Source organism: Hippopotamus amphibius, chromosome 2 (assembly GCF_030028045.1).
Source record: "Hippopotamus amphibius kiboko isolate mHipAmp2 chromosome 2, mHipAmp2.hap2, whole genome shotgun sequence".
Classification (NCBI taxonomy): Eukaryota; Metazoa; Chordata; class Mammalia; order Artiodactyla; family Hippopotamidae; genus Hippopotamus; species Hippopotamus amphibius.
In genome coordinates this window covers 53,446,150-53,472,364 of record NC_080187.1, presented here as the reverse complement: position 1 = coordinate 53,472,364, position 26,215 = coordinate 53,446,150, and the positions used below count along the sequence as shown (strand labels likewise).

The following is a 26,215-nucleotide window of genomic DNA, read 5'->3' as shown; positions in this document are numbered from 1 at the left end:
CAGAGTGAGAAAGACACTTGGTTTTGAGGTAGTACAGTATTTAATCATAGGAATAACAGAAACATCACAGAATACAGTAGCAAGATGGCCCAGGATGACAGAAGCAAACTGTCCCCGGAGTCCGGCTCGTGCTTGTAGGGCCTTTGTAACAGCTTGGTCTCCTCCTCAATCCAGGACAGATAACTAGACACTTTCGTGTACACTCCAGGCCGCTTCTTCCGGCCACAGCCCACTCCCCAGCTGACAATGCCCAGCTGGTACCATTTGGTTTTGTTGGTTTTTTTCTGGCAAACCAGAGGCCCCCCACTGTCACCCTAGGAGAGAAGAGTTGTTTGGGAGTGGAAGGGATGGTGGCAAGTTGCTCTTATAGCCTATTGAGGTATGGGCTTCCGGCACAAGGCACAAAGCACTTAGGTGTCACTGGACGGGTGGATGTTTTTGCTTTTCTTTCGGCTGTCCGACTACATGACTATGCTCCCAGCTCTGTGACTGTCAGAAAAGGGAGTGAACAATTCGGTCAAAAGCAATGGTGATGAATGACAATTCGGTCAAAAAATAAATATCCATCGCCACCACCACCGTCATCACCCAGTCACATGCACTCATTCTGATACATCAGGAGGAAGTGGTTTTCTAATCCATCTTGCCTCTAAACACTTTTTTGTTTTTTGGGAATTCTCCCAGTTTCCCCAGAAAGACCTTGTTTTGCTCTTTCTATGTTGTTCACAGTAGCAAAAAGTAAAAACTGAAACCCCAAATCCATTCTGCTTTATACTAGGTCATTGGTTGAAGACAGCAGGCATACAGACTGTATATACAGAATACAGAAAGTACAAAAAAATGTGTCAAAATGTTAGATTGTGGTTTAAAACATCAAATCTTAATTTCCAAACTTAAAGCATCATGAAAGAGATTGCCAAATCTTTTGGACCTTTTTAAAAATTTCTGCTAAAGAATAATGTATCTTCATTAAAAAATAAGAAAACTGAGATATGGAAAAAGAACATGAAGAACACCCATAATTATATAAGTAAATTTATATATTAGCGCACACACACAATTGTATATGAGAAGAATTTTCAGGTAAGATACAGTTAACACTGTAACAGTGGTGTCTCTGGGGAGTGAATAGGAGAACGACTATAAGAGATAAAATTCCTCTTCACTGTACACCCCTCTATACACTGGAATTTTCTTTACCATGTACTCAAATAAATAAGTGAAATAAATAACATTTCTAATTCCAACCATGCAGAAGCAACTCCTTAGCCAAATGTAACTTTCCACATCCTCATGTATGCAAATACATACACATCATTATTATTTCCCAGAAATAGGATCCAGTGGTACATAGTGCCTCACAGCTTACCAAGATTTATTTTTGAAAATATTAAGTAACATACAGAAAAGTCAAAAAGAGGCACCATTTAATAAGCCAAAAATACAAATACAAAACAAATAACAACAACCCCCCACCCCCCACAAAATAGGATATGGGTTTATTTGATTTTTTTAAACTAGGTTGAACAAATTGCTGTTTCCGTCAACTTACTTGGAAATAAACTGTTCTTTACCCAATTCTTTGAAGTCACTGGAAATTCCCATGACCTTTCCTTAAAGTGAAGAATTATACTCTCTTCTCTAGGGATGAGGGGATCTATGTGACAGATGTACAGTTAAGAACTTAAATTTCTTGAGCCAAACAGACCTTGGTTCAAATCCCAGGGTGAGTGCTTAGTTGAGAGAATGTGAAATTTTTCTTCAGCATTTTGAGGCTCATGGTTTTTTTGTTTTTTCATTTGTTTGTTTTGACTACGTTGGGTCTTCGTTGCTGTGCGCGGGCTTTCTCTAGTTGCGGCGAGCAGGGGCTATTCCTCGTTGCAGTGCTCAGGCTTCTCACTGCGGTGGCTTCTCTTGCTGTGGAGCACAGGTTCTAGGCGTGAGGGCTTCAGTCGTTGCAGTGTGTGGGCTCAGTAGCTGTGGCTCTCGGGCTCTAGAGCACAGGCTCAGTAGTTGTGGCACACAGACTTAGTTTCTCCTCAGCACGTGGGATCTTCCTGGGCCAGGATCTGAACCTGTGTCCCCTGCATTGGCAGGCAGATTCTCAACCACTGCACCACCAGGGAAGTCACTTGAGGCTCGTTTTTATCCTGATGATAATTGTACCTCTCCTGCAGGACCACAGTGTGAAGGGTAATGACACTATAAAGCACTACGCCTGGCCCTAATATATGGCAAGCCTGTACTCACTGGTAGCACCCAGCATTTTTGTGGTTGCTGAACCAGGCACATCTGGGCTGGGCCCTGCTGGGCTGCTGAATTTGCAGCCCTGTTTCTACCGGAACCCGAAAGATGGCTCTCACTCCTGAAGTGAGCATGCCTTGGTTGGAACTCGGGGTCTGTAATTTACCTTGTTGGTGTGCCCTCTGCAAAGCTGTCAGCTTTCCGGGTCCTCCTTTTCCCATCTGAAATAGGCCTGCTCCCTAGGGCTAGTTTGATGTATTTGTGGAAGCACTTTGTGTGCTATTGAGCACCGAACAGATGTAAGAGATGGTGGTGGAGAAAACAATATTCATAGTGTTTACCATGACCCTCCTCTGCTCTATGCTCTTCTAGATGCTTTTGTGCATTGACTCACTTTATCTTCACAACAGTCCTAAGAGGACTCTTAGCAGTCCCATTTTACAGATGGGGAAATCTGAAAAGGCACAGGCACAGAGGGAAGTCCAGGCAGTGAGCAGAGGAGCCAGGAGGGAAGCTAAGGGAGCCTGCAGTCCTGACTGCTACCCTGCACAGACTCCCTTTGGTTACAAAGCATCCCTCCCAAATTCATGTCCACCTGGACCCCAGAATTCAACCTTATTTGGAAATAGGATCTGTATAGATGTAATTAGTTCCATTAAGATGAAGCCCTACTGGATGAGCATGGGCCCTACTCTGACTAGTATCCCTAGAAGAAGAGAAAGCAGAGGAGACACACACAGGGGAGAGGGCCATGTGAAGATGGAGGCAGAGATCGAATTGATGCACCTACAGGATAAGGAATGCCCAGGATAGCCTGCAACCACCAGAAGCTGGAAAAGGCAAGGACGGATCCTCCCCTAGAACCTCCAGAGGGAGCATAGCCCTACTGACGCCTTGATTTTGGACTTCTGGCCTCTGGGAGAGAACACGTTTCTGTTGTTTTAATCCACCTCCTATCCAGGGGAGAAAGGGGAACCAGGTTTCCTGGCACTGTTGGCCAGCATTCTGGGGCAACCTCTCTCCAGGCCACGGAGAAACTGTGTTACCTGACAGGCGTCCTTCCCACCTCGAAGGTCCCCGGCACACAGCATGGTCTTGGTGAGCAAAGGCATCATGTGGACACATGTTTCCCAGTCAATCAGCTGCATGTTGACTTTCCGGAGCCCTGTTTCTGTACTTTGCTTAGGAACTGAGCCAAAGAAGAAACAGTTGGAGAGAGGACCCTGAGCTCAATGCGGTCCCTGTGGGGGGCCCACCCACATCATGTCTTTTCACCTTAATAGCAAGGGAACTGCCCTATGGCCCAGGGAATGACCCAAATTTGGACTGGGTGAGGAGGTGCTAGGAGGGGTGTCCAGGAGACTCTTGAGCCCACCCTCTCTGAATCAAGATCTAGGACTGGGTCTCTACAGGATTTTAGCCTCAGTGAACCATCTTCTCGCCCTGCCAAGGGTGCCAAGTTCCAGCTAGGATCCTAAAAAGGAGTTTCATTCAAATCTATAAGGATGTAAAGAGAACCCACGATGGCAAGTTCTGTACTGGGACCCATGACATAAAAAGATTGGCTTGAACCTTGTGTCAGGGCCCTTGAGGAGTTCACAGCCTATGGGCTCCAGCTGAGCCCAGCTCTTGGAATGTCTACTCCCAAAGATGGGCATGTTTTCCTCTTAGTATGTTGCTGAATCCCTAGATCCTACAACACTGCCTGATTATAGAGGAGTTTCAATGAAAATGAGATAAATGAAGCATGAGGAACTCTAGGAAGGTGGCCTTTTTTTTTTTTTTTTTTTGAAGCTATTGAAGAGCTTCTAAGGGCAGTTCCCAAGGAGGAATCTAACACAGCTCTGAGCTTTGGGATTGTGTAGGAATCCATGTAGAGCCATTTGAGTGCCTCCTTGGGAGAGCAGCATTGAGTGGAATATGATTTTTCCTGCTCTGTCGATTATGGGGAAAGTCACATTCACCAAGAAGGAAGACAAAAGGAAACTTTTGTGGGTCAGCTGGGCAAAGTAGCAGGAATAGGTTACCGGTTGACTCTAGAAAGACAAATTTATATTTGGTTTATCCCCTCCTCCTTGGCCTAGATCTGTAGTTTTCAGAGATTTTAGCCACAGAGCCCTTTATCACAGGGGAGCAGAACTGGTGCCATCAATCGGAACAGAGTTGCTCTGGCTGACATGGGCGTGGACTTCCTGGAGCCCAGCCCCTTTGCCCATTGGTATGTCCTTCCGAATTCCTCCAAGTCACCCTGAAGACTCTGAACACTTGTGCCTGGGTTTTCCCCAAGGCCCTGTTTAGGGTTCCTGTTTCATAATATGGACCTAAAACTTGCTACAGGAGCCCAGGAAGGATGGCTTCCATGTGGACTGAGGAGAAAGGTCATCATGGGACCTTAACTAAGATCAGGAATTCCCGACTCCCTCTTGTAAGAGCACCAGAATTACAACTAACTGCTGAACAATCATTGACAGAAAGACACTGGAACTCACCATAAAAGACACCCCACATCCAGAGACAAAGGAGAAGCCGCAATGAGACGGCAATGAGACGGTAGGAGGGGCACAATTGCGTTAAAATCAAATCCCATAAATGCTGGGTGGGTGACTCACAAATTGGAGAACAGTTATACTGCAGAAGTCCACCCACTAAAGTGAGGGTTCTGAGCCCCACGTCAGGCTTCCCAACCTGGGAGTCCAGCAACGGGAGGAGGAATCCCCAGAGAATCAGACTCTGAAAGCCAGAGGGATTTGATTGCAGGACCTCCACAGGACTGGGGGAAACAGAGACTCCACTCTTGGAGGGCACACAAAAAAGTGTGCTCACCAGGACCCAGGGGGAAGGAGCAGTGACCCCATAGGAGACTGAACCAGACCTACCTGCTGATGTTGGGGGGTTGCCTGCGGAGGTGGGGGGGGGGGCAGCTGTGGCTCACCAAGGAGACAGGGGCACTGGCAGCAGGGGTTCTGGGAAGTGCTCATTGGTGTGAGCTCTCCCAGAGTCTGCCATTAGCCCCACCAAAGAGCCTGTAAGCTCCAGTGCAAGGTAGCCTCAGGCCAAACAACCAACAAGGTGTGAACACAGCCCCACCCATTAGCAGACAAACAGATTAAAGTTTTACTGAGCTCCGCCCACAAAATCATATTAAAGCTTTACTGAGCTCTGCCCACCCAGCCCTACCCACCATCAGTCCCTCCCATCAGGAAGCATGCACGAGCCTCCTAGATAGCTTCCTCCACAAGAGGGCAGACAGCAGTATCAAGCAGTATCAGCAGTATTTCATCTTGTGGAACTAAAACCACAGCCACAGAAAGAGAAAATGAAAAAGCAGAGGACTTTGTACCAAATGAAGGGACAGGATAAAACCCCAGAAAAACAACTGAATGAAGAGGAGATAGGCACCCTTACAGAAAAAGAATTCAGAATAATGATAGTGAAGATGATCCAGGACTTTGAAAAAAGACTGGATGCAAAGATCAAAAAGTTTACCAAAGACCTAGAAGAATTAAAGAGCAAACAAACAGAGATATGCAACACAATAACTGAAATGAGAAATACACTAGAAGGAACCAATAGCAGATTAACTGAGGCAGAAGGACAAATAAGTGACCTGGAAGACAGAATGGTGATAATCACTGGTGCAGAAAAGTATAAGGAAAAAAGAATGAAAAGAACTGAAGACAGCCTAAGAGACCTCTGGGACAATGTTAAACGCACCAACATTCGCATTATAGGGGTCCCAGAAGGGGACGAGAGAGAGAGAAAGGACCCAAGAAAATATTGGAAGAGATTGTAGTTGAAAACTTCCCTAACATGGGAAAGGAAATAGCTACCCAAGTCCAGGAAGCGCAGAGAGTCCCAGGCAGGATAAATCCAAGGAGAAACATGCCAAGACATATAGTAGTCAAACTGACAAAAATTAAAGACAGAGAAATGTTATTAAAAGCAATGAGGGAAAAACAACAAATAACATACAAGGGAACTCCCATAAGGGTAACAGCTGATTTCTCAATAGAAACTCTGCAAGCCAGAAGGGAGTGAGTGGCATGATATATTTAAAGTGATGAAAGGGAAGAAACTACAACCAAGAATACTCTACCCAGCAAGGATCTCATTCAGATTCCAGGGAGAAATCAAAAGCTTTACAGACAAGCAACAGCGAAGAGAATTCAGCACCACCAAACCAGCCCTACAACAAATGCTAAAGGAACTTCTCTAAGCAGGAAACATAAGAGAAGAAAGGGACCTACAGAAACAACAACAAAACAATTAAGAAAATGGTAATAGGAACATACATCTCGATAATTACCTTGAATGTAAATGGACTAAATGCACCAACCAAAAGACACAGACTGGCTGAATGGATACAACAACAAGACCCATATATATGCTGTCTTGAAGAGACCCACTTCAGACCTAGGCACACATACAGACTGAAAGTGAGGGGATGGGAAAAGATATTCCATGCAAATGGAAATCAAAAGAAAGCTGGAGTAGCAATACTCATATCAGATAAAATAGACTTTAAAATAAAAAATGTTACAAGAGACAAGAAAGGACATTACATAAAGATCAAGGGATCCATCCAAGAAGAGGAGATAACAATTATAAATATATATGCACCCAGTATAGGAACACCTCAATGCATAAGGCAAATGCTAACAACTATGAAAGAGGAAATGCAAGGCAGAAATAGAGACACAGGTGTAGAGAACAAACACATGGACACCAAGCGGGGAAAGCAGCAAGGGTTGGGGGGGAATGAACTGGGAGACTGGGATACCAAATTGTACACTCTAAAAAAAAAAGGAATTCCCAAGGTCCACCAGGCAGACCTCCTAAGGCCAGCAGAGCCTCCAGACTCTGCTTCTCATTGCAAACCTCAGCCAGGGTGCCACCCCCCACCCCAGGTTGGGCTGTAGTAACTCACTGGTAGTGCCCCATCCAGTCACCCAGCAGTTTGTCCATTTCTTTATGTCAGAGACCTCTGAAAGGCAGATGGGCACCTTCTTGACACCCAAGTTCAGTGGGGATTTGAGTAGCAGCAAAGCAATGTCATTAATGTAGAGCCAGCTATCAAAATAATAATGAGTAATTAGCTTGTCCACTTTTATCTCTGTGTCAAGATTTTCTTCACCATGTACGACCTCCAAGGCAGATCTTATTCCAAAACAAAAGAAAGAGAAAAAAAATTAAGTGGTGGGAGGGTAAAAGGTGAGCCTTAGGAGAAAAAAACTGCACCGTCTGAGACTGCGATCCTGAGATCTGGGGGGAGGGAGGCAGCTGGGGCTCTGCACTTGGCACAGAGCCAGGGAGGAGGAGCCAGACCTGAGGGCCTGGCTGCCTTCTGGCCAACCAGCTCTTGACCTGATGGCCCTTTGTTTGGGCAAATTCACTTGTAAATTTCATCAACACGTGTCTAGGAAGCATATCTAGACATTTATAGATGTCTATGGCATAAGTAATTGAGGGACTTGACCTTGATTTGCAAGAAAAGCTGGACTGGCTACATTCAGACACCTGGGAAGTTTTGCAAAAATATTTTGTGGACTGGGGCTCAGACAGCACCTTCTGCCATGTAACCAGGCCTGGCGCCCTGCCCTCAGGGTCTGATCCTTCCAGGATTTCCCCAACTCTGTGGTCACTGTCAGCCCACTCTCTCCCTGAATAAGATTAAATTTTTAGGAATGGAGTCTGCAGGAGTTTGGACCAGGACTACATGCCCTTAGCAAAATGCTGAGAAGCCCAAGGAACATTTGCTCTGCAGTGCAGATCCCACACAACAAGCTGTGCAACACCCTAGGAGGAGAACAACTTCTTTCCACCTGCAAAGTGTGATATTTAACCACACAGGCATCTACCTCCCGGTATTTTGTTTTGTGGCTGATGAACATGAATAATAGGCATGTCAGAGCAAATATTCTACCACACTGATTTGAAAAAAAAAAATTCTATCTACGATACTTACATATTTTTGTTTTTGAAGCAATGGGCTGCAGTTAGAATCCACCACTCAGTGAGGATCGATCCTCCACAGAGATGCCGGCCATTGTTAAGGATACGCACCTGCCATGGGAAATCTACAATGTCTGCAGGTACCCCGCCTATGATATTCAAAGCTTCTGACTTCTCAGGACTGTTTATTGTTTGGCCACATTTCACTGAGAGTAGAAAGAAGAAAGAGGCAGGAGAGACCCAGGGCCCAATAGTCAAGGTTGGTTGGCTTGGAAAACACTTAATTACAATTTCCCCTTCTCCCCACCGGCACACAGACAGCAGTGGCTCAGCCAGTTTAATACCATGTGGGAGATCCATCAAACAAAAATAAAACCCTCTGGGTCTTCCCTGGTGGTGCAGTGGTTAAGAATCCGCCTGCCAATACAGGGGACAGAGGGTTCATGTCCTGGTCCAGGAAGATCCCACATGCCTCGGAGCAACTAAGCCTGTGAGCCACAACCACTGATCCTGCGTTCTAGAGCCCACGAGCCACAACTGTTGAGCCGCGTGCCGCAACTACTGAAGGCCACACACCTAAAGCCTGTGCTCTGCAACAAGAGAAGCCACTGCAATGAGAAGCCCGGGCACCGCAATGAAGAGTAGCCCCCACTTGCTCCAACTAGAGAAAGCCCGCGCACAACAACAAAGACCCAATGCAGCCAAAAATAAATAAATAAATAAATTTATTTATTTATTACACAAAAAACTGATATCCTGCATGCCTACCAAGGGCACCGCAATTGTGAGATTGTGCTTTTGGGTGCCTTTACCATCGCTGTGCTTCTTGAAAGGGTGCCCCTCTGAGGACCTGTGGGGAGAGGCACACAGCCACAAGCCCTGGGGCTGGGTCTTGCTGTGGCACCCCAGTAGGGAAGCCTAGGGAAAATTGATCAGCCCCCCCTTTCCCAACTGATTCCTTTCCTGCATTTTCTATTGTGATTCATGGTACCAACGTCTTTCACCCAAGTTTAATTCTAAAGATCGCCCCAATTGCACCTTGAGAGAAATTAAAATTTTGGCATTTCCTATGTGATAGGATCATTTTGATGACTTCTGATGGGTTTCCAACATCATCTGAGTAATGGGAAAAAATAAACATCATAAAATCTAAAATGTTGAGTGCTTCCTATCTGCCAGGCACCATTCTGTTTTATCTAAATTAATTAATTGAATTCTCACACAAATCTCATGAGATGGTTGAATTATCATCGTCTCATTTTAAAGGGGAAACAACGGAGCAGCAGTAGGATACCAAGCTAAATTGGTGTTAATAGACGCCTTTAAAATTTAAACGAGTAAAAAGTCATCTTACACTTGAGGGGAAAAGTGCATAATAATGCATGACACAAACCTGAGCAAGAACTAATATTTAATAGATTACACAACTGAGATTGAAAATTATCTGATCGCATCTGAATCCTGGGCACGAACCATCAATACTGAACTCAGCTAGGACCAGAAATAGTCTCACAACTCCAGTCAAAAAAGTAATAGATCCCAAACTCAGGATTGTGGGAGGAGCCTTGGCTTGCAAGTTTCTCATATGAAACTATCAACCACAAGATGCTGTTGAGATGACCTGACTGCTAAGCCCTCTACTTCCTAGACTGTAGCATTTGATAGTCACTGGTCTGGGGTCTCGAGGCGTAAGATCAGCATTAACAAACGGAGTGTGTTCAGAAGTGAGTAACTAGTATATTGGGAAGCCTTATGGTAGGGAGCATAAGAGGGTGGGCCTACAGGCTTCTGCAGGGTTTTCTTAAGGATGTGGTGTCAGAGTTGCTCAGACCCAGTGTCAGTGGGGGAAAACCATATGATGGCATGAAATTTTTATACTTACGGAAGTATACAAATTCTGCCATATTGTCATACTCCACTCTGTTGGACATTACACAGAATTGAGGGTGACCTGGACAATCTGAGGCCGGTGATTAATTTATAAGAGTCCCTGGGAACCCAAGGAATTTGTACATTTTTTAATATAAAAATGAACAATAGAATTCTCTGAAGTGGAATAGGCTACCTCTAGGTTCTTCAGTTTTCTCACCTATAAAATGACGGGACTCAATAAAATCATCTCGAAGGTTCTCTCCAGTTCTAAAATACTTTACTGGGACTTCCCTGGTGGCACAGTGGTTAAGAATCCACCTGCCAATGCAGAGGACACGGATTTGAGCCCTGGTCCGGGAAGATCCCACATGCCTTGGAGCAGCTAAGCCTGTGCGCCACAACTACTGAAGCCCATGTGCCTAGAGCCCACGCTCCACAACAAGAGAAGCCACTGCACTGAGAAGCCCGTGCACCTCAACGAAGAGCAGCCCCCGCTCACCACAACTAGAGAAAAACCTGTGCACAGCAACAGAAACCCAATGCAGCCATAAATTAATTAATTTATTTATAAAAAATAAAATACTTTACTTTTACAGTTCAAAATGACAAGGGGGAAATATTTTTACTTACATTACGTTAATGTAAAACATTATGTGATTTTGAGTACAACAGTTTAAATGCTGTATTGATAGTGATGTCAGGCTACCAGTGATCATGCAAACTGAAACGTGAAGGTATTTACATGCAAAGTCTTACGTGAGTACAAAAGATCTTCTATATTTTTACATCCTCAATGGCTCAACTTTGTTGAAAATTAGAATTGGGGTTGGCTGGAAAAATATGAGACCCGTGGTTGTGAATCTCAGGAGAGTCCCTGGAAACCTAAGGGATTTATGTAGTCTGTAGATAAAAAAACAAATAAAGTCTTGGGTCCTCCAGCACCACAGAGCAAACTCCTAGTGGGGGAGTTCAGAGATCTTCCCTTGCAAATCCCACTGGAATGAAATCATTGCAGACTCAGTGACTGATTGATCCAGACCCAGAGATCTGACCAAACAGATTAAGATATGGAGGTCTCATCTCAGCTTTTTAGTTGAGTGTTTTCTCTTTGCTTGCACCATCATGGTGTCTCAAAAATTCTTTTTCCCCCAAAAGACCCTTTCAATATATTGGACACCATGAGAGAAAAAGAATCATGACTGGAGAGACAACAAAAATCTGCACTGGTTTTAGTCTGGAAAGTTCCTAACTGGCAGGGCACCTGGTAAAGAGTGAAGGAGGTGAGATTTGGATCAGAAGTTCTGATTTGGCTCCATTGTTTGTTAGCTGTGTGACTTGGAGTCACTGATTTAACCTCTCTGAGCATCAGTGTCCTCATCTTTAATACAAAGATAAGTATTCACGCAGTCTGCTGCCTATTTTTTCATGTCATGTTGACTTAGAGGGATGACATTTGGTTTCATTCTAGTCTGGACCAAGGAGGAAGAAGTCTGAGTTTTGCCCAAGGCTCTCGGTTCAATCGGGGGTCATCTGTGGGCAACGTTTCACTGGGAGGATGTCCCCGCAGGTCGTCTTCCTACATCAGTGGCAATTCCTTCTCATACTCTTTTGCTGAATCCACCTCCTCTTCCAAAAGTCACAGATGAATCCTCAGACCACTTCTTTCTCTATGCATTTTGGCTAGAATATCTCATCCCAGCCAAACTTCAAATATCATCTTTATACAGATGCTCTCACATTTACTCTCTGAGGGCTCTCCACTGAGCTCCCAACCCATTAACCAACTGCTTTAGTCAGTATCTCACAGCAACGTCTAAGAGGCGCCTCAAACTTGACATGGCCCAAACTGAACTATGGAACCTGACCCCACTCCACATCTTTCTTGTAAGCCTTCCACAGTTCTATGGATGGTACCACACCTGTCTGTTTGCTTAGGCAAGAAATGCAGGCAGGAGTCATCCTTGACTCCTCTTTCTCTCACTCCCCACATGCAACGCATCAGTCATTTCCATCAACATTACCAAAAGATGTCCAGAAACCAGCCGCTCCTCTCCATCCAACCTGCTATAAACCCATCCAGGCCGTCATCCTGTCCTGCCCACTAACTCGTCCCCCTCCTTCCACTCTTGCATCCCCACAGTCTAGCCTCTGTAGCAGCCAGAATGTTTTCTCAAGCACCTTCCATTTCTCACTCTCCCATTTAGACTCTCCGATGGCTTCCCATTGTAACCAGAATAAAATCCAAAGTCCTCACTGTGCCTTTATGACCCATCTTTCTTCAGGGCCCCCTTCCTGTTCACTCTGCCCCAACTGTACTGGCCTATCTGCCTCTAAAACATACCACACTCACTCACTGCTCAGGGCCTTTGCACATGCTGTCACTTCTGGTTGGAAGTATGTCTCCTTCTCATCAGATCAACCCAAGTCTTGTCATCTCAGGAAGGCTTTCCATGACTGCCTCCTAGAACAGTCTCAACACCTGCCTGCAGACCTCCCATCACATTAGCCTGTTTCACCTGCTTCATACCATTTAACTTATTTACTTACTCATTTCTATGTTTAATACTTCCCTCCTCTCAATAGATAGTAAAACTGCTTAAGGGTAGGAATTGAATATGTCATTCCCTGCTACAAAACAGCTCCCAGGACGTGGTAGAGGTTTGATATCTGTCAACCAACAAATTGACAGCATAACACAAGGCTCCATAGGTTCTCAGGACCCCGGGAGATGGATCTATAGCAGGTGTTAAGACGCTGCCTTCATTGCAGTTATATTACTTATGTTTCACATTAGACCAGTTAGGCTCTACATGATCCTTCAGGATGTTTTCAAAGAGAAAGCAGCAGGGAAATTCCTTTTTCTGATCACACAGGGCCTGGAAGCTGTGGGACATGGTTAGTTAGCATCTCCAGATGGACAGCTGGTTACCCCTCCCAAAGGGTTTACTTACATTGGCCTTTCACTCTGGGAAAACTCTGGTACCTAATATAGATGTTAAACACACACACACACACACACACACACACACACACCAGGCTTTTCCACATGTAACTTTCAAGTTGGGAGTGTTTGGGGAGCAATGATCTGAAAGTCTGGTCCAGGGGTCCCAGCATCAGATTCACTGGAGGAGCCTTATTAAAAGTGCAGTTCCTCAGATCCCACCCAGAACTACAGAATCAGCATCCTAGAACTTGACCTGTTGAACAAGCTCCCCAGGTGATTCTTCTGGCCGCCAAGGAGTGAGAGCCCTGGAGAGGCACAGACCCGAGAACACCATGAAACACCTACGTGCCAGGCTGCTGCTTGGCCAGGGCAGCAGCAGGGCGACTCGCAGCAGAAGCACCGCTCTTCCATCCCTCCATCCTGTCATTGGCCCTGGTCTTTTCTCAAGCCGATGGAGGGGCTTCAGGCGAGACTTTGCATATTCAATTCAGAGGGACCAGTCAGAGTGACCTGCCGTCTCACAGCCCAGCCTGATGCCCATGTCACAATAGGGCACTGGGTGGAGCCAGCACAGTCCAGATAAGGTGCCAGGAGGCATCCTGGACCCAGGACCTGATGATTCTATGAGCCAGTCAGTCCTCTGGGATGTGGAGGTCAGTGTGGAACTGGGGGCAGAGGCAGTGGAGCCGGAGGACTCCACACCAGTTGGGCTCCTGCAAATCGGGGCATCTCAGATTCACTAATGCAGCAGGAAAAAATAGTTGAAGGCATTCCTCAGGAGAAGGGACCTGAGGCTGCTAGTCCAAACAGGTCAGGTGATAGAGCTGAGCGAGCACAGACTCAGAGCCCTACAGCAGAGAGCTCACATCACCAGTGGGACCTGAACTTTGAGCCTCAGATTACTCATCTGTAAAATGAGGATAATCATAATATTTACATCAATATATTATTGGATTAATGAGACAGTGTGTGCATCCAGAACCTGGCAAATACCAAGCCCATGATTTTAATTCTCTACTAGTTCTATGTCTTCTAGCAAAGGAGGGTGCTTTGGCCAGCAGTTTCTATGAACAAGACATGCATAAAGTAACAAATCTATGTATAAATTAGCTGCAGGGTGGCTTTTGTTCATACAGTTCATTCATGTGTTCGTCCACTGGGTTGCCTAGCACTTTACAGAGCATTCACTATATGCCAGGCTTGGAGAATGATGCAAAGATAAACAGTGTTTGTTCCCTGGCTCCTGGAAGCTCACACCCACCTGGGAGAGACGTGAATAGAGACACCACCTTAATACACTGGACAAAGGTATCACTGGGGGCTGCGGGGGGCACCCCTACCCAGTGTGGGCGGAGCGTGAGTGTGTGGTGGGTGGGGAAAGAGGCTATTAGGGAAGATTCTCTAGAGGAAATAAGCTCTGCCTGGGCTGAGTCAACCCACAGAGAGAGATGATGTTAGGGATGGGCCGGAAGGCATATGTATGGATTGAATGATGTTTTTCCAAAATTCATCTGTCGACATCTTAACCCCTAGTACCTCAAGGTATGACCTTATTTGGAGATAGGATTGTGCTGATGTAATTAATTAAGATGCAGTCATACTGGAGCCAGGTTGGCCCCAAATCCGCGGTGACTGGTGTCCTTATAAGAAGGGAAAATTTGGATACACAGACCCACACAGGGAGAACACCATGTGGAGATTGGAGTTATGCTGCCACAAGGCAAGGAACTGCCAGAAGCTGGAAGAGAGGTCTGGAATAGATCCTTTCTGGGTACCTTCAGAGGGGGCATGGTCCTGCCGACACCTTGATTTTGGACTACTGGCCTCCAGAAGTCCAGAGAATAAATTTCTGTTGTTCTAAACCACCCAGTTTGTGGCACTTTGTTGTGGCAGCCCTAGGGAACTAATACAGCATTCCAGATGGGCAGAAAATGTGTGCAAAGGTATGGGAACTAGGAAGTTTTACGTTAAAGCAGATAGAGCTTAGTAGCTCAAAATGGTCTAATACTGGCCAAGTCGAACTAAAATGTTGGGTTGGAATAATGTGCAAGGTTGAGCAGTAGACAGGGGTCAGTTTATTGAATAAAGTTCGACTCTGAGTTCAATCTTCTCCACTAAGCAGCCACAGAAAAATTCTCATGAGAACTCACCATGGACGTGATGGGTGTGGAGAACAAGTATTATTACTAAAGATTGGCAAGAGCTATAGGTGTAACTGTTTTCCAAAATTCTATACATAATGGACTCCCATTTTAGGGAAAATGACTATGGGACTTTTTCTTTCCCTAGCTCTTTTAAGGCTTTACAATTTATCTTTAAAACTCTTGGGGATATCCCATCAGAATAAGTGAAAAGCTGATGAACTATTAGGAAGTTAGTTCTTTTTATTGGATGTGGAGTTTTTAACACAACAAACATTTACTATACATCTCATAGCTGTAAGCAAAGCATTAGAATTCATCAACCTAACATATCTTTTCTTTGCCAGGAGGGGGCCTGAAATGGGAGACACAGCCTCCTTATCTCTGTTCTTAGAAAACAACATGGATTTGAGCTCAGTAGAGAGAAACGTTTCATTGCAGCTATAAGTGTTTGCAAACTTTGGGACCATGGACGGCATGTGTTCATATGAAGTGAAACAGGACATAGATAAAGAATTCCTAAGGTCACCCAACTTAACCACGTGGCTTCCACGGCTGGGCCCAGAGTTCTGAACAGGAGAACACAGCATGTGCATGATCTTCATTCAGACCCCAAAGAATTCCCAAATCTCCCAGCATACTTGTGTGTGAACTCACGTTTTTATCAAAACACCATTGCAAATAGATAAAGAAGATGTGGTACATGTATACAATGGAATATTACTCAGCCATAAAAAGGAACGAAATTGGGTCATTTGTAGAGACATGGATGGACCTAGAGACTGTCATACACAGTGAAGTAAAGCAGAAAGAGAAAAACAAATATTGTATATTAACGTATATATGTGGAATCTAGGAAAATGGTACAGATCAGCTAGTTTGCAAGGCAGAAATAGAGACACAGATGTAGAGGACAAACATATGGACACCAAGTGGGGAAGGGGGGGATGAATTGGGAGGTTGGGATTGCTATATATACATTAATATGTATAAAATAGATGACTAATAAAAAAATCAAATTATACACTTTAAATATATGCAGTTTATTGTATGTCAAAAAAATAAACTTTTCTTCTTTTCTAAAAACAAAACAAAAAACACCATTGCATGAAGACACATGTCCACACCAAGACGTGTACACAATGTTTATGGTGTCTTTACACATAATTGCTAGAAACTAACACCCTACATGTCTGTCAGGTGAGTGCATAGCTGGTGGTCCATCCAGACAACAGCAATAGTCCTCAGCAATAAAAAGGAAGAGACACATGCTACAATCATGAACCTCCAATGCCTTCCACTGAGTGGAAGAAGCTGGACAACTGCTACCTTCCACATGATGCACAGACAGGCAAGAGAGAGCATGGCAGTTGTTGCCAGGGGCTGGGGTTTGGGAAAGGGGATTGGTTCCAAGGGGCACTGGGGAACTTCCTGGGGTGGTGAAAGGTTATGTCTTGATTGTGGTGCTGGTTACACAGCCATCTTGCAGTTGTCAGAATTCATGGAACCATACACCTTAAAAGGGTAATTTACTAAATTTAAATTATATCTCAAAAACCAGACCTTTAAAAAAATGCCTTTGTGCACTTCAAAAAGCTACTGTGAAACAAACCACAAAAAAGTGCCTGCTTTGTTGCAGGTGTTTTTGTTGTGACCTCAAAGGCCAACCACATAGGGAGAGATTCCTTTTTAATTCTGGCTTAATCTGCTCAGGCTGCGATAACAAAACACCATAGACTGCTGGCTTACACAACAGAAATTCTTTTTCTCACAGCTCTGGAGGCTGAAAGTCCAAGATCAAGGTGGCAGCCTGTCCAGTTCCTGGTGAGGCCCCTCTTCCGGGTTTGCAGAACCCAGCCTTTTCACTGTGTCCTCGTATGGCCTCAGTGTTTGTTCAGGGAGGGAGAGAGAACACTCTGCTGTGTCTTCTTGTAAGGACACTAATCCTATAGGATCAGGGCCCCACCCTTATGACCTCATTTAACCTTAATTTCTACCTTAGTGGCCCCATCAACAAATACAGTTACACTGGGGGTTAGGGTTCCAACATGTGAATTCTGGGTTCATAATAAATACCCACGGGACAGGACACTCTGGTGCCCCTGAGGCTGCAGTACCCATTGGGGTTCTTGCTCAGGTACTGCTGGTGGTAATCCTCCGCGTAGTAGAAAGTCTGTCCGTCCCGGATGTCGGTGGTGATCGGGCCGAAACTGTGCTCTGACAGAACCTGTGGAGAGAAAGGCGCCATGAGGACCCGAAACGGAGGGATCCTGGGGAGGAGGAGGGGTGGGAGGTCGGGGCAGGAGGGGCAGATCCATGGCTGGGGGTGTGCAGGGGTCCTTGGGGCCTGGGCTCGGCCACTTGCCCGCTGGGTTACTCTGGGCAAGCATCTCCCTCCCTGTGCCTCAGGGCCCTGGGGTTTGAGATCTGGGGCTTTTATTTGTTTGTTTGTTTTGACTAATTTACGTCTACCCTCTATACCACCTCTGCCCCCGTGGGTGTGGGGAGCCCTGGTTTGGGTCCTGTGGGTCTGTGTGAAACCACCCCTGTTCTCAGGGGAAGCAGCAGGGTCCTGCGGCTCCCTGGCTGCCCTGGGGAGATGGGGTCCCTGAGGGGACTGCGGTGGGAGGGGTGGGAGGACAGGAGGGGCAGGGAGGCCGCAGCAGCACGCAGTGCCAGCCCCTCCGCCCCTCACAGGATGGACAGAGGATCCCCCCTCGCTGGCTGTGGTTCTGGGCAGCAGGGACCCTGCCAGTATGCCCTGGAGGGCAGGGGCCACCTGGGGTCTGGGCTCTGCCACTGCAGGCTGGAGCCTGGGGAGAGAGGTCGGGGGAGGACGTGGCCCACGGGCCTGGTCGGCTCCTCACTGGCCTCTGTGACCCACTTTAAGGCCTGGTGGCATCTGCTGCCGGGAAAGGGACACACGGGTAAACACCAGCGGGGGAGGAGAGCGGAGCTATTTGGGGCAGGAGACGGATGAAGAAATAGACATTGTTCCCCACGGATCTTCACTTGTTTCCTTTCCCTTTGGATTTCAGCTGTGCCCTAATTCTTCCCTGGTGCAGGCTGCTCGGGATATCTGAGCACAAGGCCAGAGAGACTCGACCCAGGTTCACTGATTCCGTTTAAGACAGGGGTGCCAGGTGGGACCTCGGACTCATGTCTCCATAAGGGAACTGCCGTTTGCTGATGGCCCGCTGGCTCATGGAGTGCAGTGCTCCTGTCTGCCAGGAAGGGAGGGGGGGCCTAGTCTTTAAGTCCAGTGTCAATCCACGCCCTGACCTTGTGCTGAGCCCTGTCGTGACGTTCTGAATTTCTGTCCAGCCAACTGAGGTGGACACGAGGAGGTTGATGGCTCCAAAACCTCAGGCCCAGGGTGTTTAGGAAAACCACCCTGAGCAGAGCAATTCTAGAGGGTCCCAGAAGGAAATTCCACTGAGAACACTGAAATGAAGCTACTTTCCTGAAGTAACAGAGAGCTGTGGGCATTGATCGTAAAACATCCCAATGAAGCAGAGCATTTCGGAGACTGGCCACAGCCTTCAGCCTTGGGGACAAGGACAGAAAGTCTAGTTGCTTAGTCCAGTGAGAATGGCAGGTTTGGAGGAGAGATCCCGGCAGGAACTGGGTCAAGGAGGGACCCTGCCACTGGCAGCACAGTGGCCCCGATGAGAAGGGGCAGGGAGGAAATACCCCAATCCCTCCCTTCCCACCTCGTGCCTGTCCGTGTCTCCCACTGCCCAGGGCAAGCCATGTGACACTGAGGATTCCTCAGATGACCAGTCCTTAGGAGCCAGCCTCCAAGGACTCAGGGGAGGACAGCCAGTGGATTCACGGTGGTGAAATGGGGACAAATGGAAAATAACTGCACAGCATCATCTGGTGCTCCCTCCCAGAGAACAGAATTGAAAGCTGTGCGCCACTCTTCTTTCGGGACGGGTAAAGACAGCCAGCTGCCCAGCAGGGCTTTTCATGGTCATGTGCTGGTCTCAGCCTGTTGATAGCCACGCTGCCAGCTAGGAACGCGGGTGGCACTCGTCTAGACCACATTCCTTGCAGCCAGCGCCCGCGGACATCTCCCCCAATGTGTGGCTGGACCAGCCTTTGTGGTTCTTATTAGGGTTGCAGGCACTGCTTCAGCAAAAACCATCAGGGAACTTTGAGGAACAAGATTTATTACTCACAGGTCTTGGAGGGTACATGACATCCCTGAGGGGCCACACAGCCAGGTTGCAGGGAGAGAGAGAAAGAAAGAGATAACAGACCCAGGGATCGGCTTTTATTAGGGTTGAGGGTAGGGTGTCTAGGGTCTCACAGGTTCATTCTTTATTGACTAATTTAAAGCATGCGACCAGGAATTAGGGTGCAGGGAGGGAGAAATAGGCCCCTCGAGCAGTTAGGTCAGTTACCAAGGGCTTTCTGGAAAAGGGACCTTCATGGGTGAGGACCTTCACAAGCCCAATTCCTTATCTGGTTGTTTTGCTAGTGGCTGCATCGTACAGCTGATATTATCTTTATTCAGGATGGATGTCTTTCCAAGTGGATGACTCAGCAACCAAAAATTTAAAATGTCAAGCACTTAAATTATGCACATATACTATACGGTGCTTAGGACTTTGCAGGTGTCATTTAATCCTCATAGCGACTGTTTGAGGGAATTGCTCTTCTATTTTCCATGTTTAGTTGATTGGTGTGCCAGATATTGTATCCTGAGGTCTAGCCCCGTCTCTGCCTTTCTAAACTCTCCTAAGTATTGTAGATGCTGAAACCTGGTCACGTTTCTCAGAGTCCCAACAGGCTTCAAATTTAGATTCTCAGGCAAGTTTTAGGAGGCAGGAGACGGAAATATTGTCTTCCCTTAGCACTGTACACAGGCACGCGGATTTCAGCAGAAGACAACTGTGAGGTTTTGCCATTAACTTTGGGTGTCCTCTGGCAAATTGTTACTCTGATGCTGAAGAGAATAATAAGATTGTTAGCAATGAGTTCTATGATTTCTGGGGCTTACAGAGCTTTCAAAGCAAGCCACTGTTTTTTCTGATATTTGCCCTCAAGCCCTTACGCATCCATCTCCATGTGCTGTATCCCTTTCAGCTTGAGATACATAGAGTATTTTCTATTTTCCAGATAGAATCCTGACTGATACAGTTATTTAGTATTGAAAGTGGTTTCAGGAAATACAACTGAAAAGATGGGAATCTAAGATTTCTTGTCGGGCCTGATTTGATTTGAAGGCAGTAATGACCTCGTCACTGGTGGAAAATGCGATTCTGGGAGTCCAGGGTAGGCAATGTCAAAACAGTTTCTCAAATTATTACCTGTCATTCTTGGAATCCTATTAAAGGAGAACAAGTGGTTTTTGCAATAGAATTTTCTGGTGGAAGAGATAAGTACAAGGGCTACTGTTACCAAATGTGATGGAAAGTTTACAGGAAAAACAACAACAATAATATTGGGGTTTTAAATTTTCAATCTCAAAAGCATTATCCAAGAGCCAGAGAAGTTTCTACAACTGCCCTAAAAGAATCTCTTATCTCGTGTATCAAAAATCAGGCCCAGAGTTGGTCCTGAAAGGTGGCAGAATGATAACATAACTTGAATTCACAGCTTCTTTAGGTGCCTACATGAGAGGGTGATTGATTGGTAAAGAAGATGACCGAGAAAATTGCAGTGGAATATCTGGATGGATTAAGATGAGTTAGTGTAGTTTAAAACCTCAAATCCGGGCATCCCCTGGCCATCCAGTGATTAGAACTCTGTGCTTCCACTGCAGCGAGCATGGGTTCCACCCCTGGTTGGGGAACTAAGATCCCTGCATGCCGTGCAGTGCAGCCAAAAATGAAATGAAATGAAACAAAATGAAATGAAATAAAATAAAATAAACCTCAAATCCTGCTGAGTTTCCCTTCCTATTAGAAGCAGCCCTTCTACCCCTTCCTGGGGAGGCTAGCCTCCTCTTCCATGAAGACTTTATAATGACTTAACTGAAATAATTACTTTCCCAGGGGATGCTGAGTCTCCCTACATCCCTCCCCTACCACTTCTTGTGGCAGTCAGAACCATAAGTAGAGCCATCACAATAGACTTTATAGGGGATCAGTTTGTCTGACCCAGGAGATGTTATACACATTAAAAGAACTGCGACATTCTGCTAATGTATATTTGTAGACACCTGAGGATTATGTGGGAGAAGAGATTCTAAGGGAGTCAGGCAAAGGATAAAGTAAAATGTGACTGGGCCAAATTTGTCAATCTGAGTGCACTTAAGAGAAAATCTATATTGAAATGTGTTATCTGGAGCAGCTAGAAATGGCTCTGTTTGTTTAGCTGACAGACTAAAACCCTGGACAAAAAAATGGCCTACATTAAATGGAATTCTTTTATAGAATATAAAAGAAGGAATACAAAATCTTGAGTAGGAATGTCAGGATGGATTTATTGTGTGACCTGCTCACCCATCCTCTAACTCCATCCCTTAAATGAGTCCCGAGGACACTGTGTTAAATTAAGCATTGAAAAGTACATTTCCGTAAGGAGCATCAGCATCCTTGAAACACCCTGTTGTGGCCGTCATCTGTAGGTTGAGGATGATGTAACACATAACCCATCTTGTGGAAGGTTGATTACACTTGACTTCTTCCCTTGTGGGGTAAGCAGTACTTTTTCATCATAGAAATAGACATTTATTCTGTATGTGGATGTGTCTGCCTTGCCCCACAAAGCTTCTGCCACCCCACTAAATGCCCAGTTATTCATCATATGGTTTTCTACTTGGTACAACTTCTGATCAACTGGTTATAATGCAACAGAAATGAGGCAACATGTTGGTGCCCATGGGATTCACCGCTCTTACCATGCATCCCACAACCCAGAAGCAGCATGCCTGCCAGAAAAGAAGAATGGCCTACTGAAGGTTCTGTAACTAAGCCTACTGAGATCTAACAACTTGTGAGGTTGAAGTACTTTTTTACAAAGTACAGTGCATCTCAAGAACCAGTATTCGATATATGGTGCTGATTCTTCTGTGACCAGAAAACATGGGTTTGTAACTCAAGGGTTAGAAACACGACTGATTTCAATTACTTTTCACCTAATGACCCACTCTAAAAATATTTTGCTTCTTTTCACAACATTGAGCTGTGAAGATTTAGAGGTCTTAGTTCCTAACGGAGGAATGCGTTTATCAAGATACACAATGATCTATCGACCTGAGAGCTGAGACTGCATCCTGGCTATTCGGGGATCATCAAGCCATTTAACCAAGAGGCAAAGGAGGAGTTACGGACTGAGATGATTGATGCTTATTGTTAAAGAATAGACTCATGCTGCAAATAGAATTTGGACAAGGAGGAATATGTTTGGGGACGGGGGCGGTGCAATCTTCTGGGGATGCTGTTAGTATTTCATTATCCAAAGAGAGAAATTAATGGAAAACTATAGCAACCCAATACAGGCAAACCACCAAGACCTCAGAACTGAAAGTTTGGGTCACCCCACCAAGTAAAGAACCACGGTCCACTGAGCTTCATTCAAGTTGGAAGAAGGAATTTATAAATACCAACCTCAGGATCAGTTGTAGACTTGAGAACTATAGTAGCTAACCAGCTTTTCATGTTTGCTTTGTTATTTATTTGTATATACCAATTTCCTCTTTCCTGTGTTATTGGCAGTTAAATTTATTATTTGGTCTTTAGGATATAAAATTGTGGTTGCCATAGAGGTGCAGGACTCACATCTGCTTTAGAGAACCTGTTGCAAGGAGCATAGCTGATGGCAGCCTTCAGTTGCTGCTTCTTCGGATTCAGCATTGCAGTCAGGCCAAGACCACTCTTCTCTTGGGCTGCATTCCGCCAATGACTGAGAGTGGCCAGGGGTACAGAAATGGGTTCATTACTACCCAATGTGGAGATCCCATCAACCTGATCGAGACTTTCTCAGACCTGCACTGGGGTCTGGAGACATGCTGCCTGATGCCACTCCTCTGCCTTTTATCCTTCCCAGGCATTTTCCCCGTTAAGTTCTTTTCACATATAATTATGCCTTGGGATCTGTTGTTTGGACACAAAGATATACAGGTGGAATGTGATAGAACTGAAAGAGAAATGATTATCACCCAGAGATGGATATTGTGATTTATGAGACTTTGGTTCCCACTTTGGGGAAGAGAAACAGAGTGTTTTTGTTTGTATGAAGGATACTTGTATTGTGTTAGGAGCATGCTGTTGTTACTGTTCTTGTTTTCCAGAGTGTTTAATGTGATAGAAGTTTGTGTGTGTTTATGTTCAGAGGCCAGCGTGGTGTGGGTTTGCTCCAGATAGTATTTAGTATCACTCAAAATCCAGTTCCCTGAATGCTAAATCCCCATTTTTATGTGTCACAAAGGTCTGGAAGTCTCTGAATTGCCCTGGCATTGTGGAGATGACTTTGGGTCCAGTGAGATGCCCTTACTAATATTTGAGATGCAGAAAGGAAGGAGGCAGTAGCAGTAGCAGCTAAAGCTGGTCTCTAGTAGAAATGAGTTTTTATAGTGGCCCCTCAGTTCCCTACTGGTCACCAGTTTGAGGACAGCTGGGCAGAGCAGAGAGGGAGCCAGGTTTCCTTCTCATTTCCAGCCACTGGTTGCAGCCTCAGCCTCCTGGCCTTAGGTCAGAGCCACAGTGATGGGGCCTGAAAACTAGTAGAGGTCCCCCTGACTTCTGTTTATAAAATCACTAGACAACTGGAGGAGCAGCCCTTTAACTAAGCCTGCTCTTACGGTAAGAGTTTCTGTCTGCTAACTTTACGCAGAACCTCTTTAACTCTCTTATCTGAATTTTCCCTTCAACCACTATAATTTCACCATTCACTGTGCATTTTACTTTGCAAGATGAAAAGAGCTTATAAATACTTCAGATGTTCTCCCTCTTTTCTCCTCTTCATTTCTTTTTATAAGTTATGGTAAGGTATTTAAGATTAAAAATGGTATAAATAATAATATGACACCATGTACACTTCACAGTTTAATAAAACACTATGAACATGGTTGAGGGTCTGTGGGTCTCTTCACCTCCTCCAGTCATAATAAACAGCTTGAGCTTTGTGTTTACCTTTCCCTTACATTTGTAATTTTTCTATATCCGAATAGATACTAAGCAATAATAATATCTTACATATTTTTAAAATTTGTAGAAAGGGTGTCATACTGAACGCATTTTTCTCCAACTTGCTTTTGGCAACATTGTGAGATTAATCTATGTTGATCAGTTTAACTCTAATTCATATAGGAATTCACCTCTGAATGGCTGTACTAAAACTAGTTTTTCATGTCTCTGATAGTATTTACTTTTTTCAGCCTTTATTACAAACTATAATGCTGTAACTATTACTGTATTCACCTCTTTGTAAATTTTAAATAAAACATTTTTAAATATTAAAAAAATCAGTGAATTAATTTATCACCTATTAATGACAAACCGTTTTCAAAATCTGCTTTGCACGAATGATAGTTTGGTGTAGACAATTTAAATATGGTATTATTCCAATATCTTTGGCTTCCATTGTTGCTATTGAGAATTCTGTCAATTCAATATTCCTTTATAAGTACATTCTCTCTTGAATATGCTGATTTTGAGATTTTTCTCTCTTGTTTTGCCATTTCACTAAATTCTGCTTGGGATTTCTGTTTTCCTGAATTGGAAGATTCATATATTTCGTCAATTATGGAAAATACTTGGTCATTAATTTATTGGACATTTCCTTTTCTTCATTATTTCTGTTCTCTCCTTCTGAAACTCCAAGAGTTATATGTTAGACCTTTCCAATCTACCCTCCTTGTTTCTTAACTTCCCTTTCATATTTCTCATGTTTTCTTTTAGCATTTTGGGTAATTTGTTCAGATTCATTTACTGGTTTACTGATTATATTTATTTCCATAAAGTCTGTTTGATACTTCTTCAACTCTGCCTGGTCATTTTTGATGGTATTTTGTTTTCAGTGTCAGGTTTTCAGTTCCCTTCTTTCTGTAATATAATTGTTTATATTCATTATCTGGTAACAAATATCTGAGGTCTTTAGATGTAAAATCTTCTATTCTTCCTGCACTTTCTCATGATGGCTTGTTTCCTATATGAGTTTAGCAATTTTACATTTTTAGACTCATGTTTGGCTGAACTTCATCTGTGGGAATATGTAGGGAACTATGATTAGAGTTGCCAGAGTTAGGGGAAAAAAAAACCCCAGGATACCTAGCTAAATCTGAATTTCAGATAGACAACTAATATTTTATACACATAAAAATTAAAATACACATTTATACACATAAAAATAAAAATATTTTATTTTTATATATGTATGTGTGTGTGTGTGTATATATATATATATACTTTTTCAGATTCTTTTCCCTTAAAAGTTGTTACAAAATATTGCGTATCGTTCCCTGTGCTATGCAGTAGGTCCTTGTTGGTTATCTATTTTATATATAGTAGCATGGCATTATTTTGTTCTTTTTTTAATGGCTGAGTAATATTCCAGAAGATGACGTAGATTTATACCTCTTGTTGGCTTTTCATTCTGCATAACAGCTCTGGACTCCTACTTCTGTTTTGACTTTGACTCCCTAAACTTTTCCTTTCCTGTAGGCTAAGCTATGCATTTTAAAGGATGTTTGTTGAATTTTAGGGTTTATTCATAGATGTTTATTAAAAAGGAGGTTTCTCAAAATACCTTGTAGCTCATATTACTGCAGATGTATCCCTTTTTTCTTTCTTTAACAAATGTGAGAAACATATCAGAAAATAAATTGATCTGAGAGTCAGAAATATGAATTTTAGTCCTGGATCTGTTAATAGTCTTTAGCAAAACTGTGCCTTCTTTAGAGCTCAGTATCCTTAAAGGGAAGTGAAGGGTAGGATTGATTTTCATCAGTATTTTTCAAATGATGATTCACATTTCACATCCTATTATTGAGTCACAATATCAAGTTAGTGGGTTGTAATTAGCACATAAGAAGGAAGTTTCATGAAACTTTAGCTCCATGTGAGTGTGTGAGTGTGTGTGTGAGTGTGTGTGTGTGTGTGTGTGTGTG

At 44.4% G+C, this 26,215-nt stretch overlaps 1 protein-coding gene across 1 annotated transcript; it reads right to left on the bottom strand.

The window, feature by feature from the left end:
• Nucleotides 1-44: 44 nt before the first annotated feature.
• LOC130844346 (serine protease 52-like) lies at nt 45-22,961 on the bottom strand. The gene is made up of 8 exons (XM_057720638.1): nt 22,887-22,961; nt 17,271-17,380; nt 13,535-13,725; nt 8,210-8,402; nt 7,172-7,401; nt 4,492-4,515; nt 3,291-3,415; nt 45-314 (listed from the first exon to the last, which is right to left on the bottom strand). The coding sequence occupies exons 1-8, from the start codon at nt 22,959-22,961 to the stop codon at nt 45-47; spliced, it is 1,218 nt and encodes a 405-aa protein (XP_057576621.1).
• Nucleotides 22,962-26,215: the final 3,254 nt, after the last annotated feature.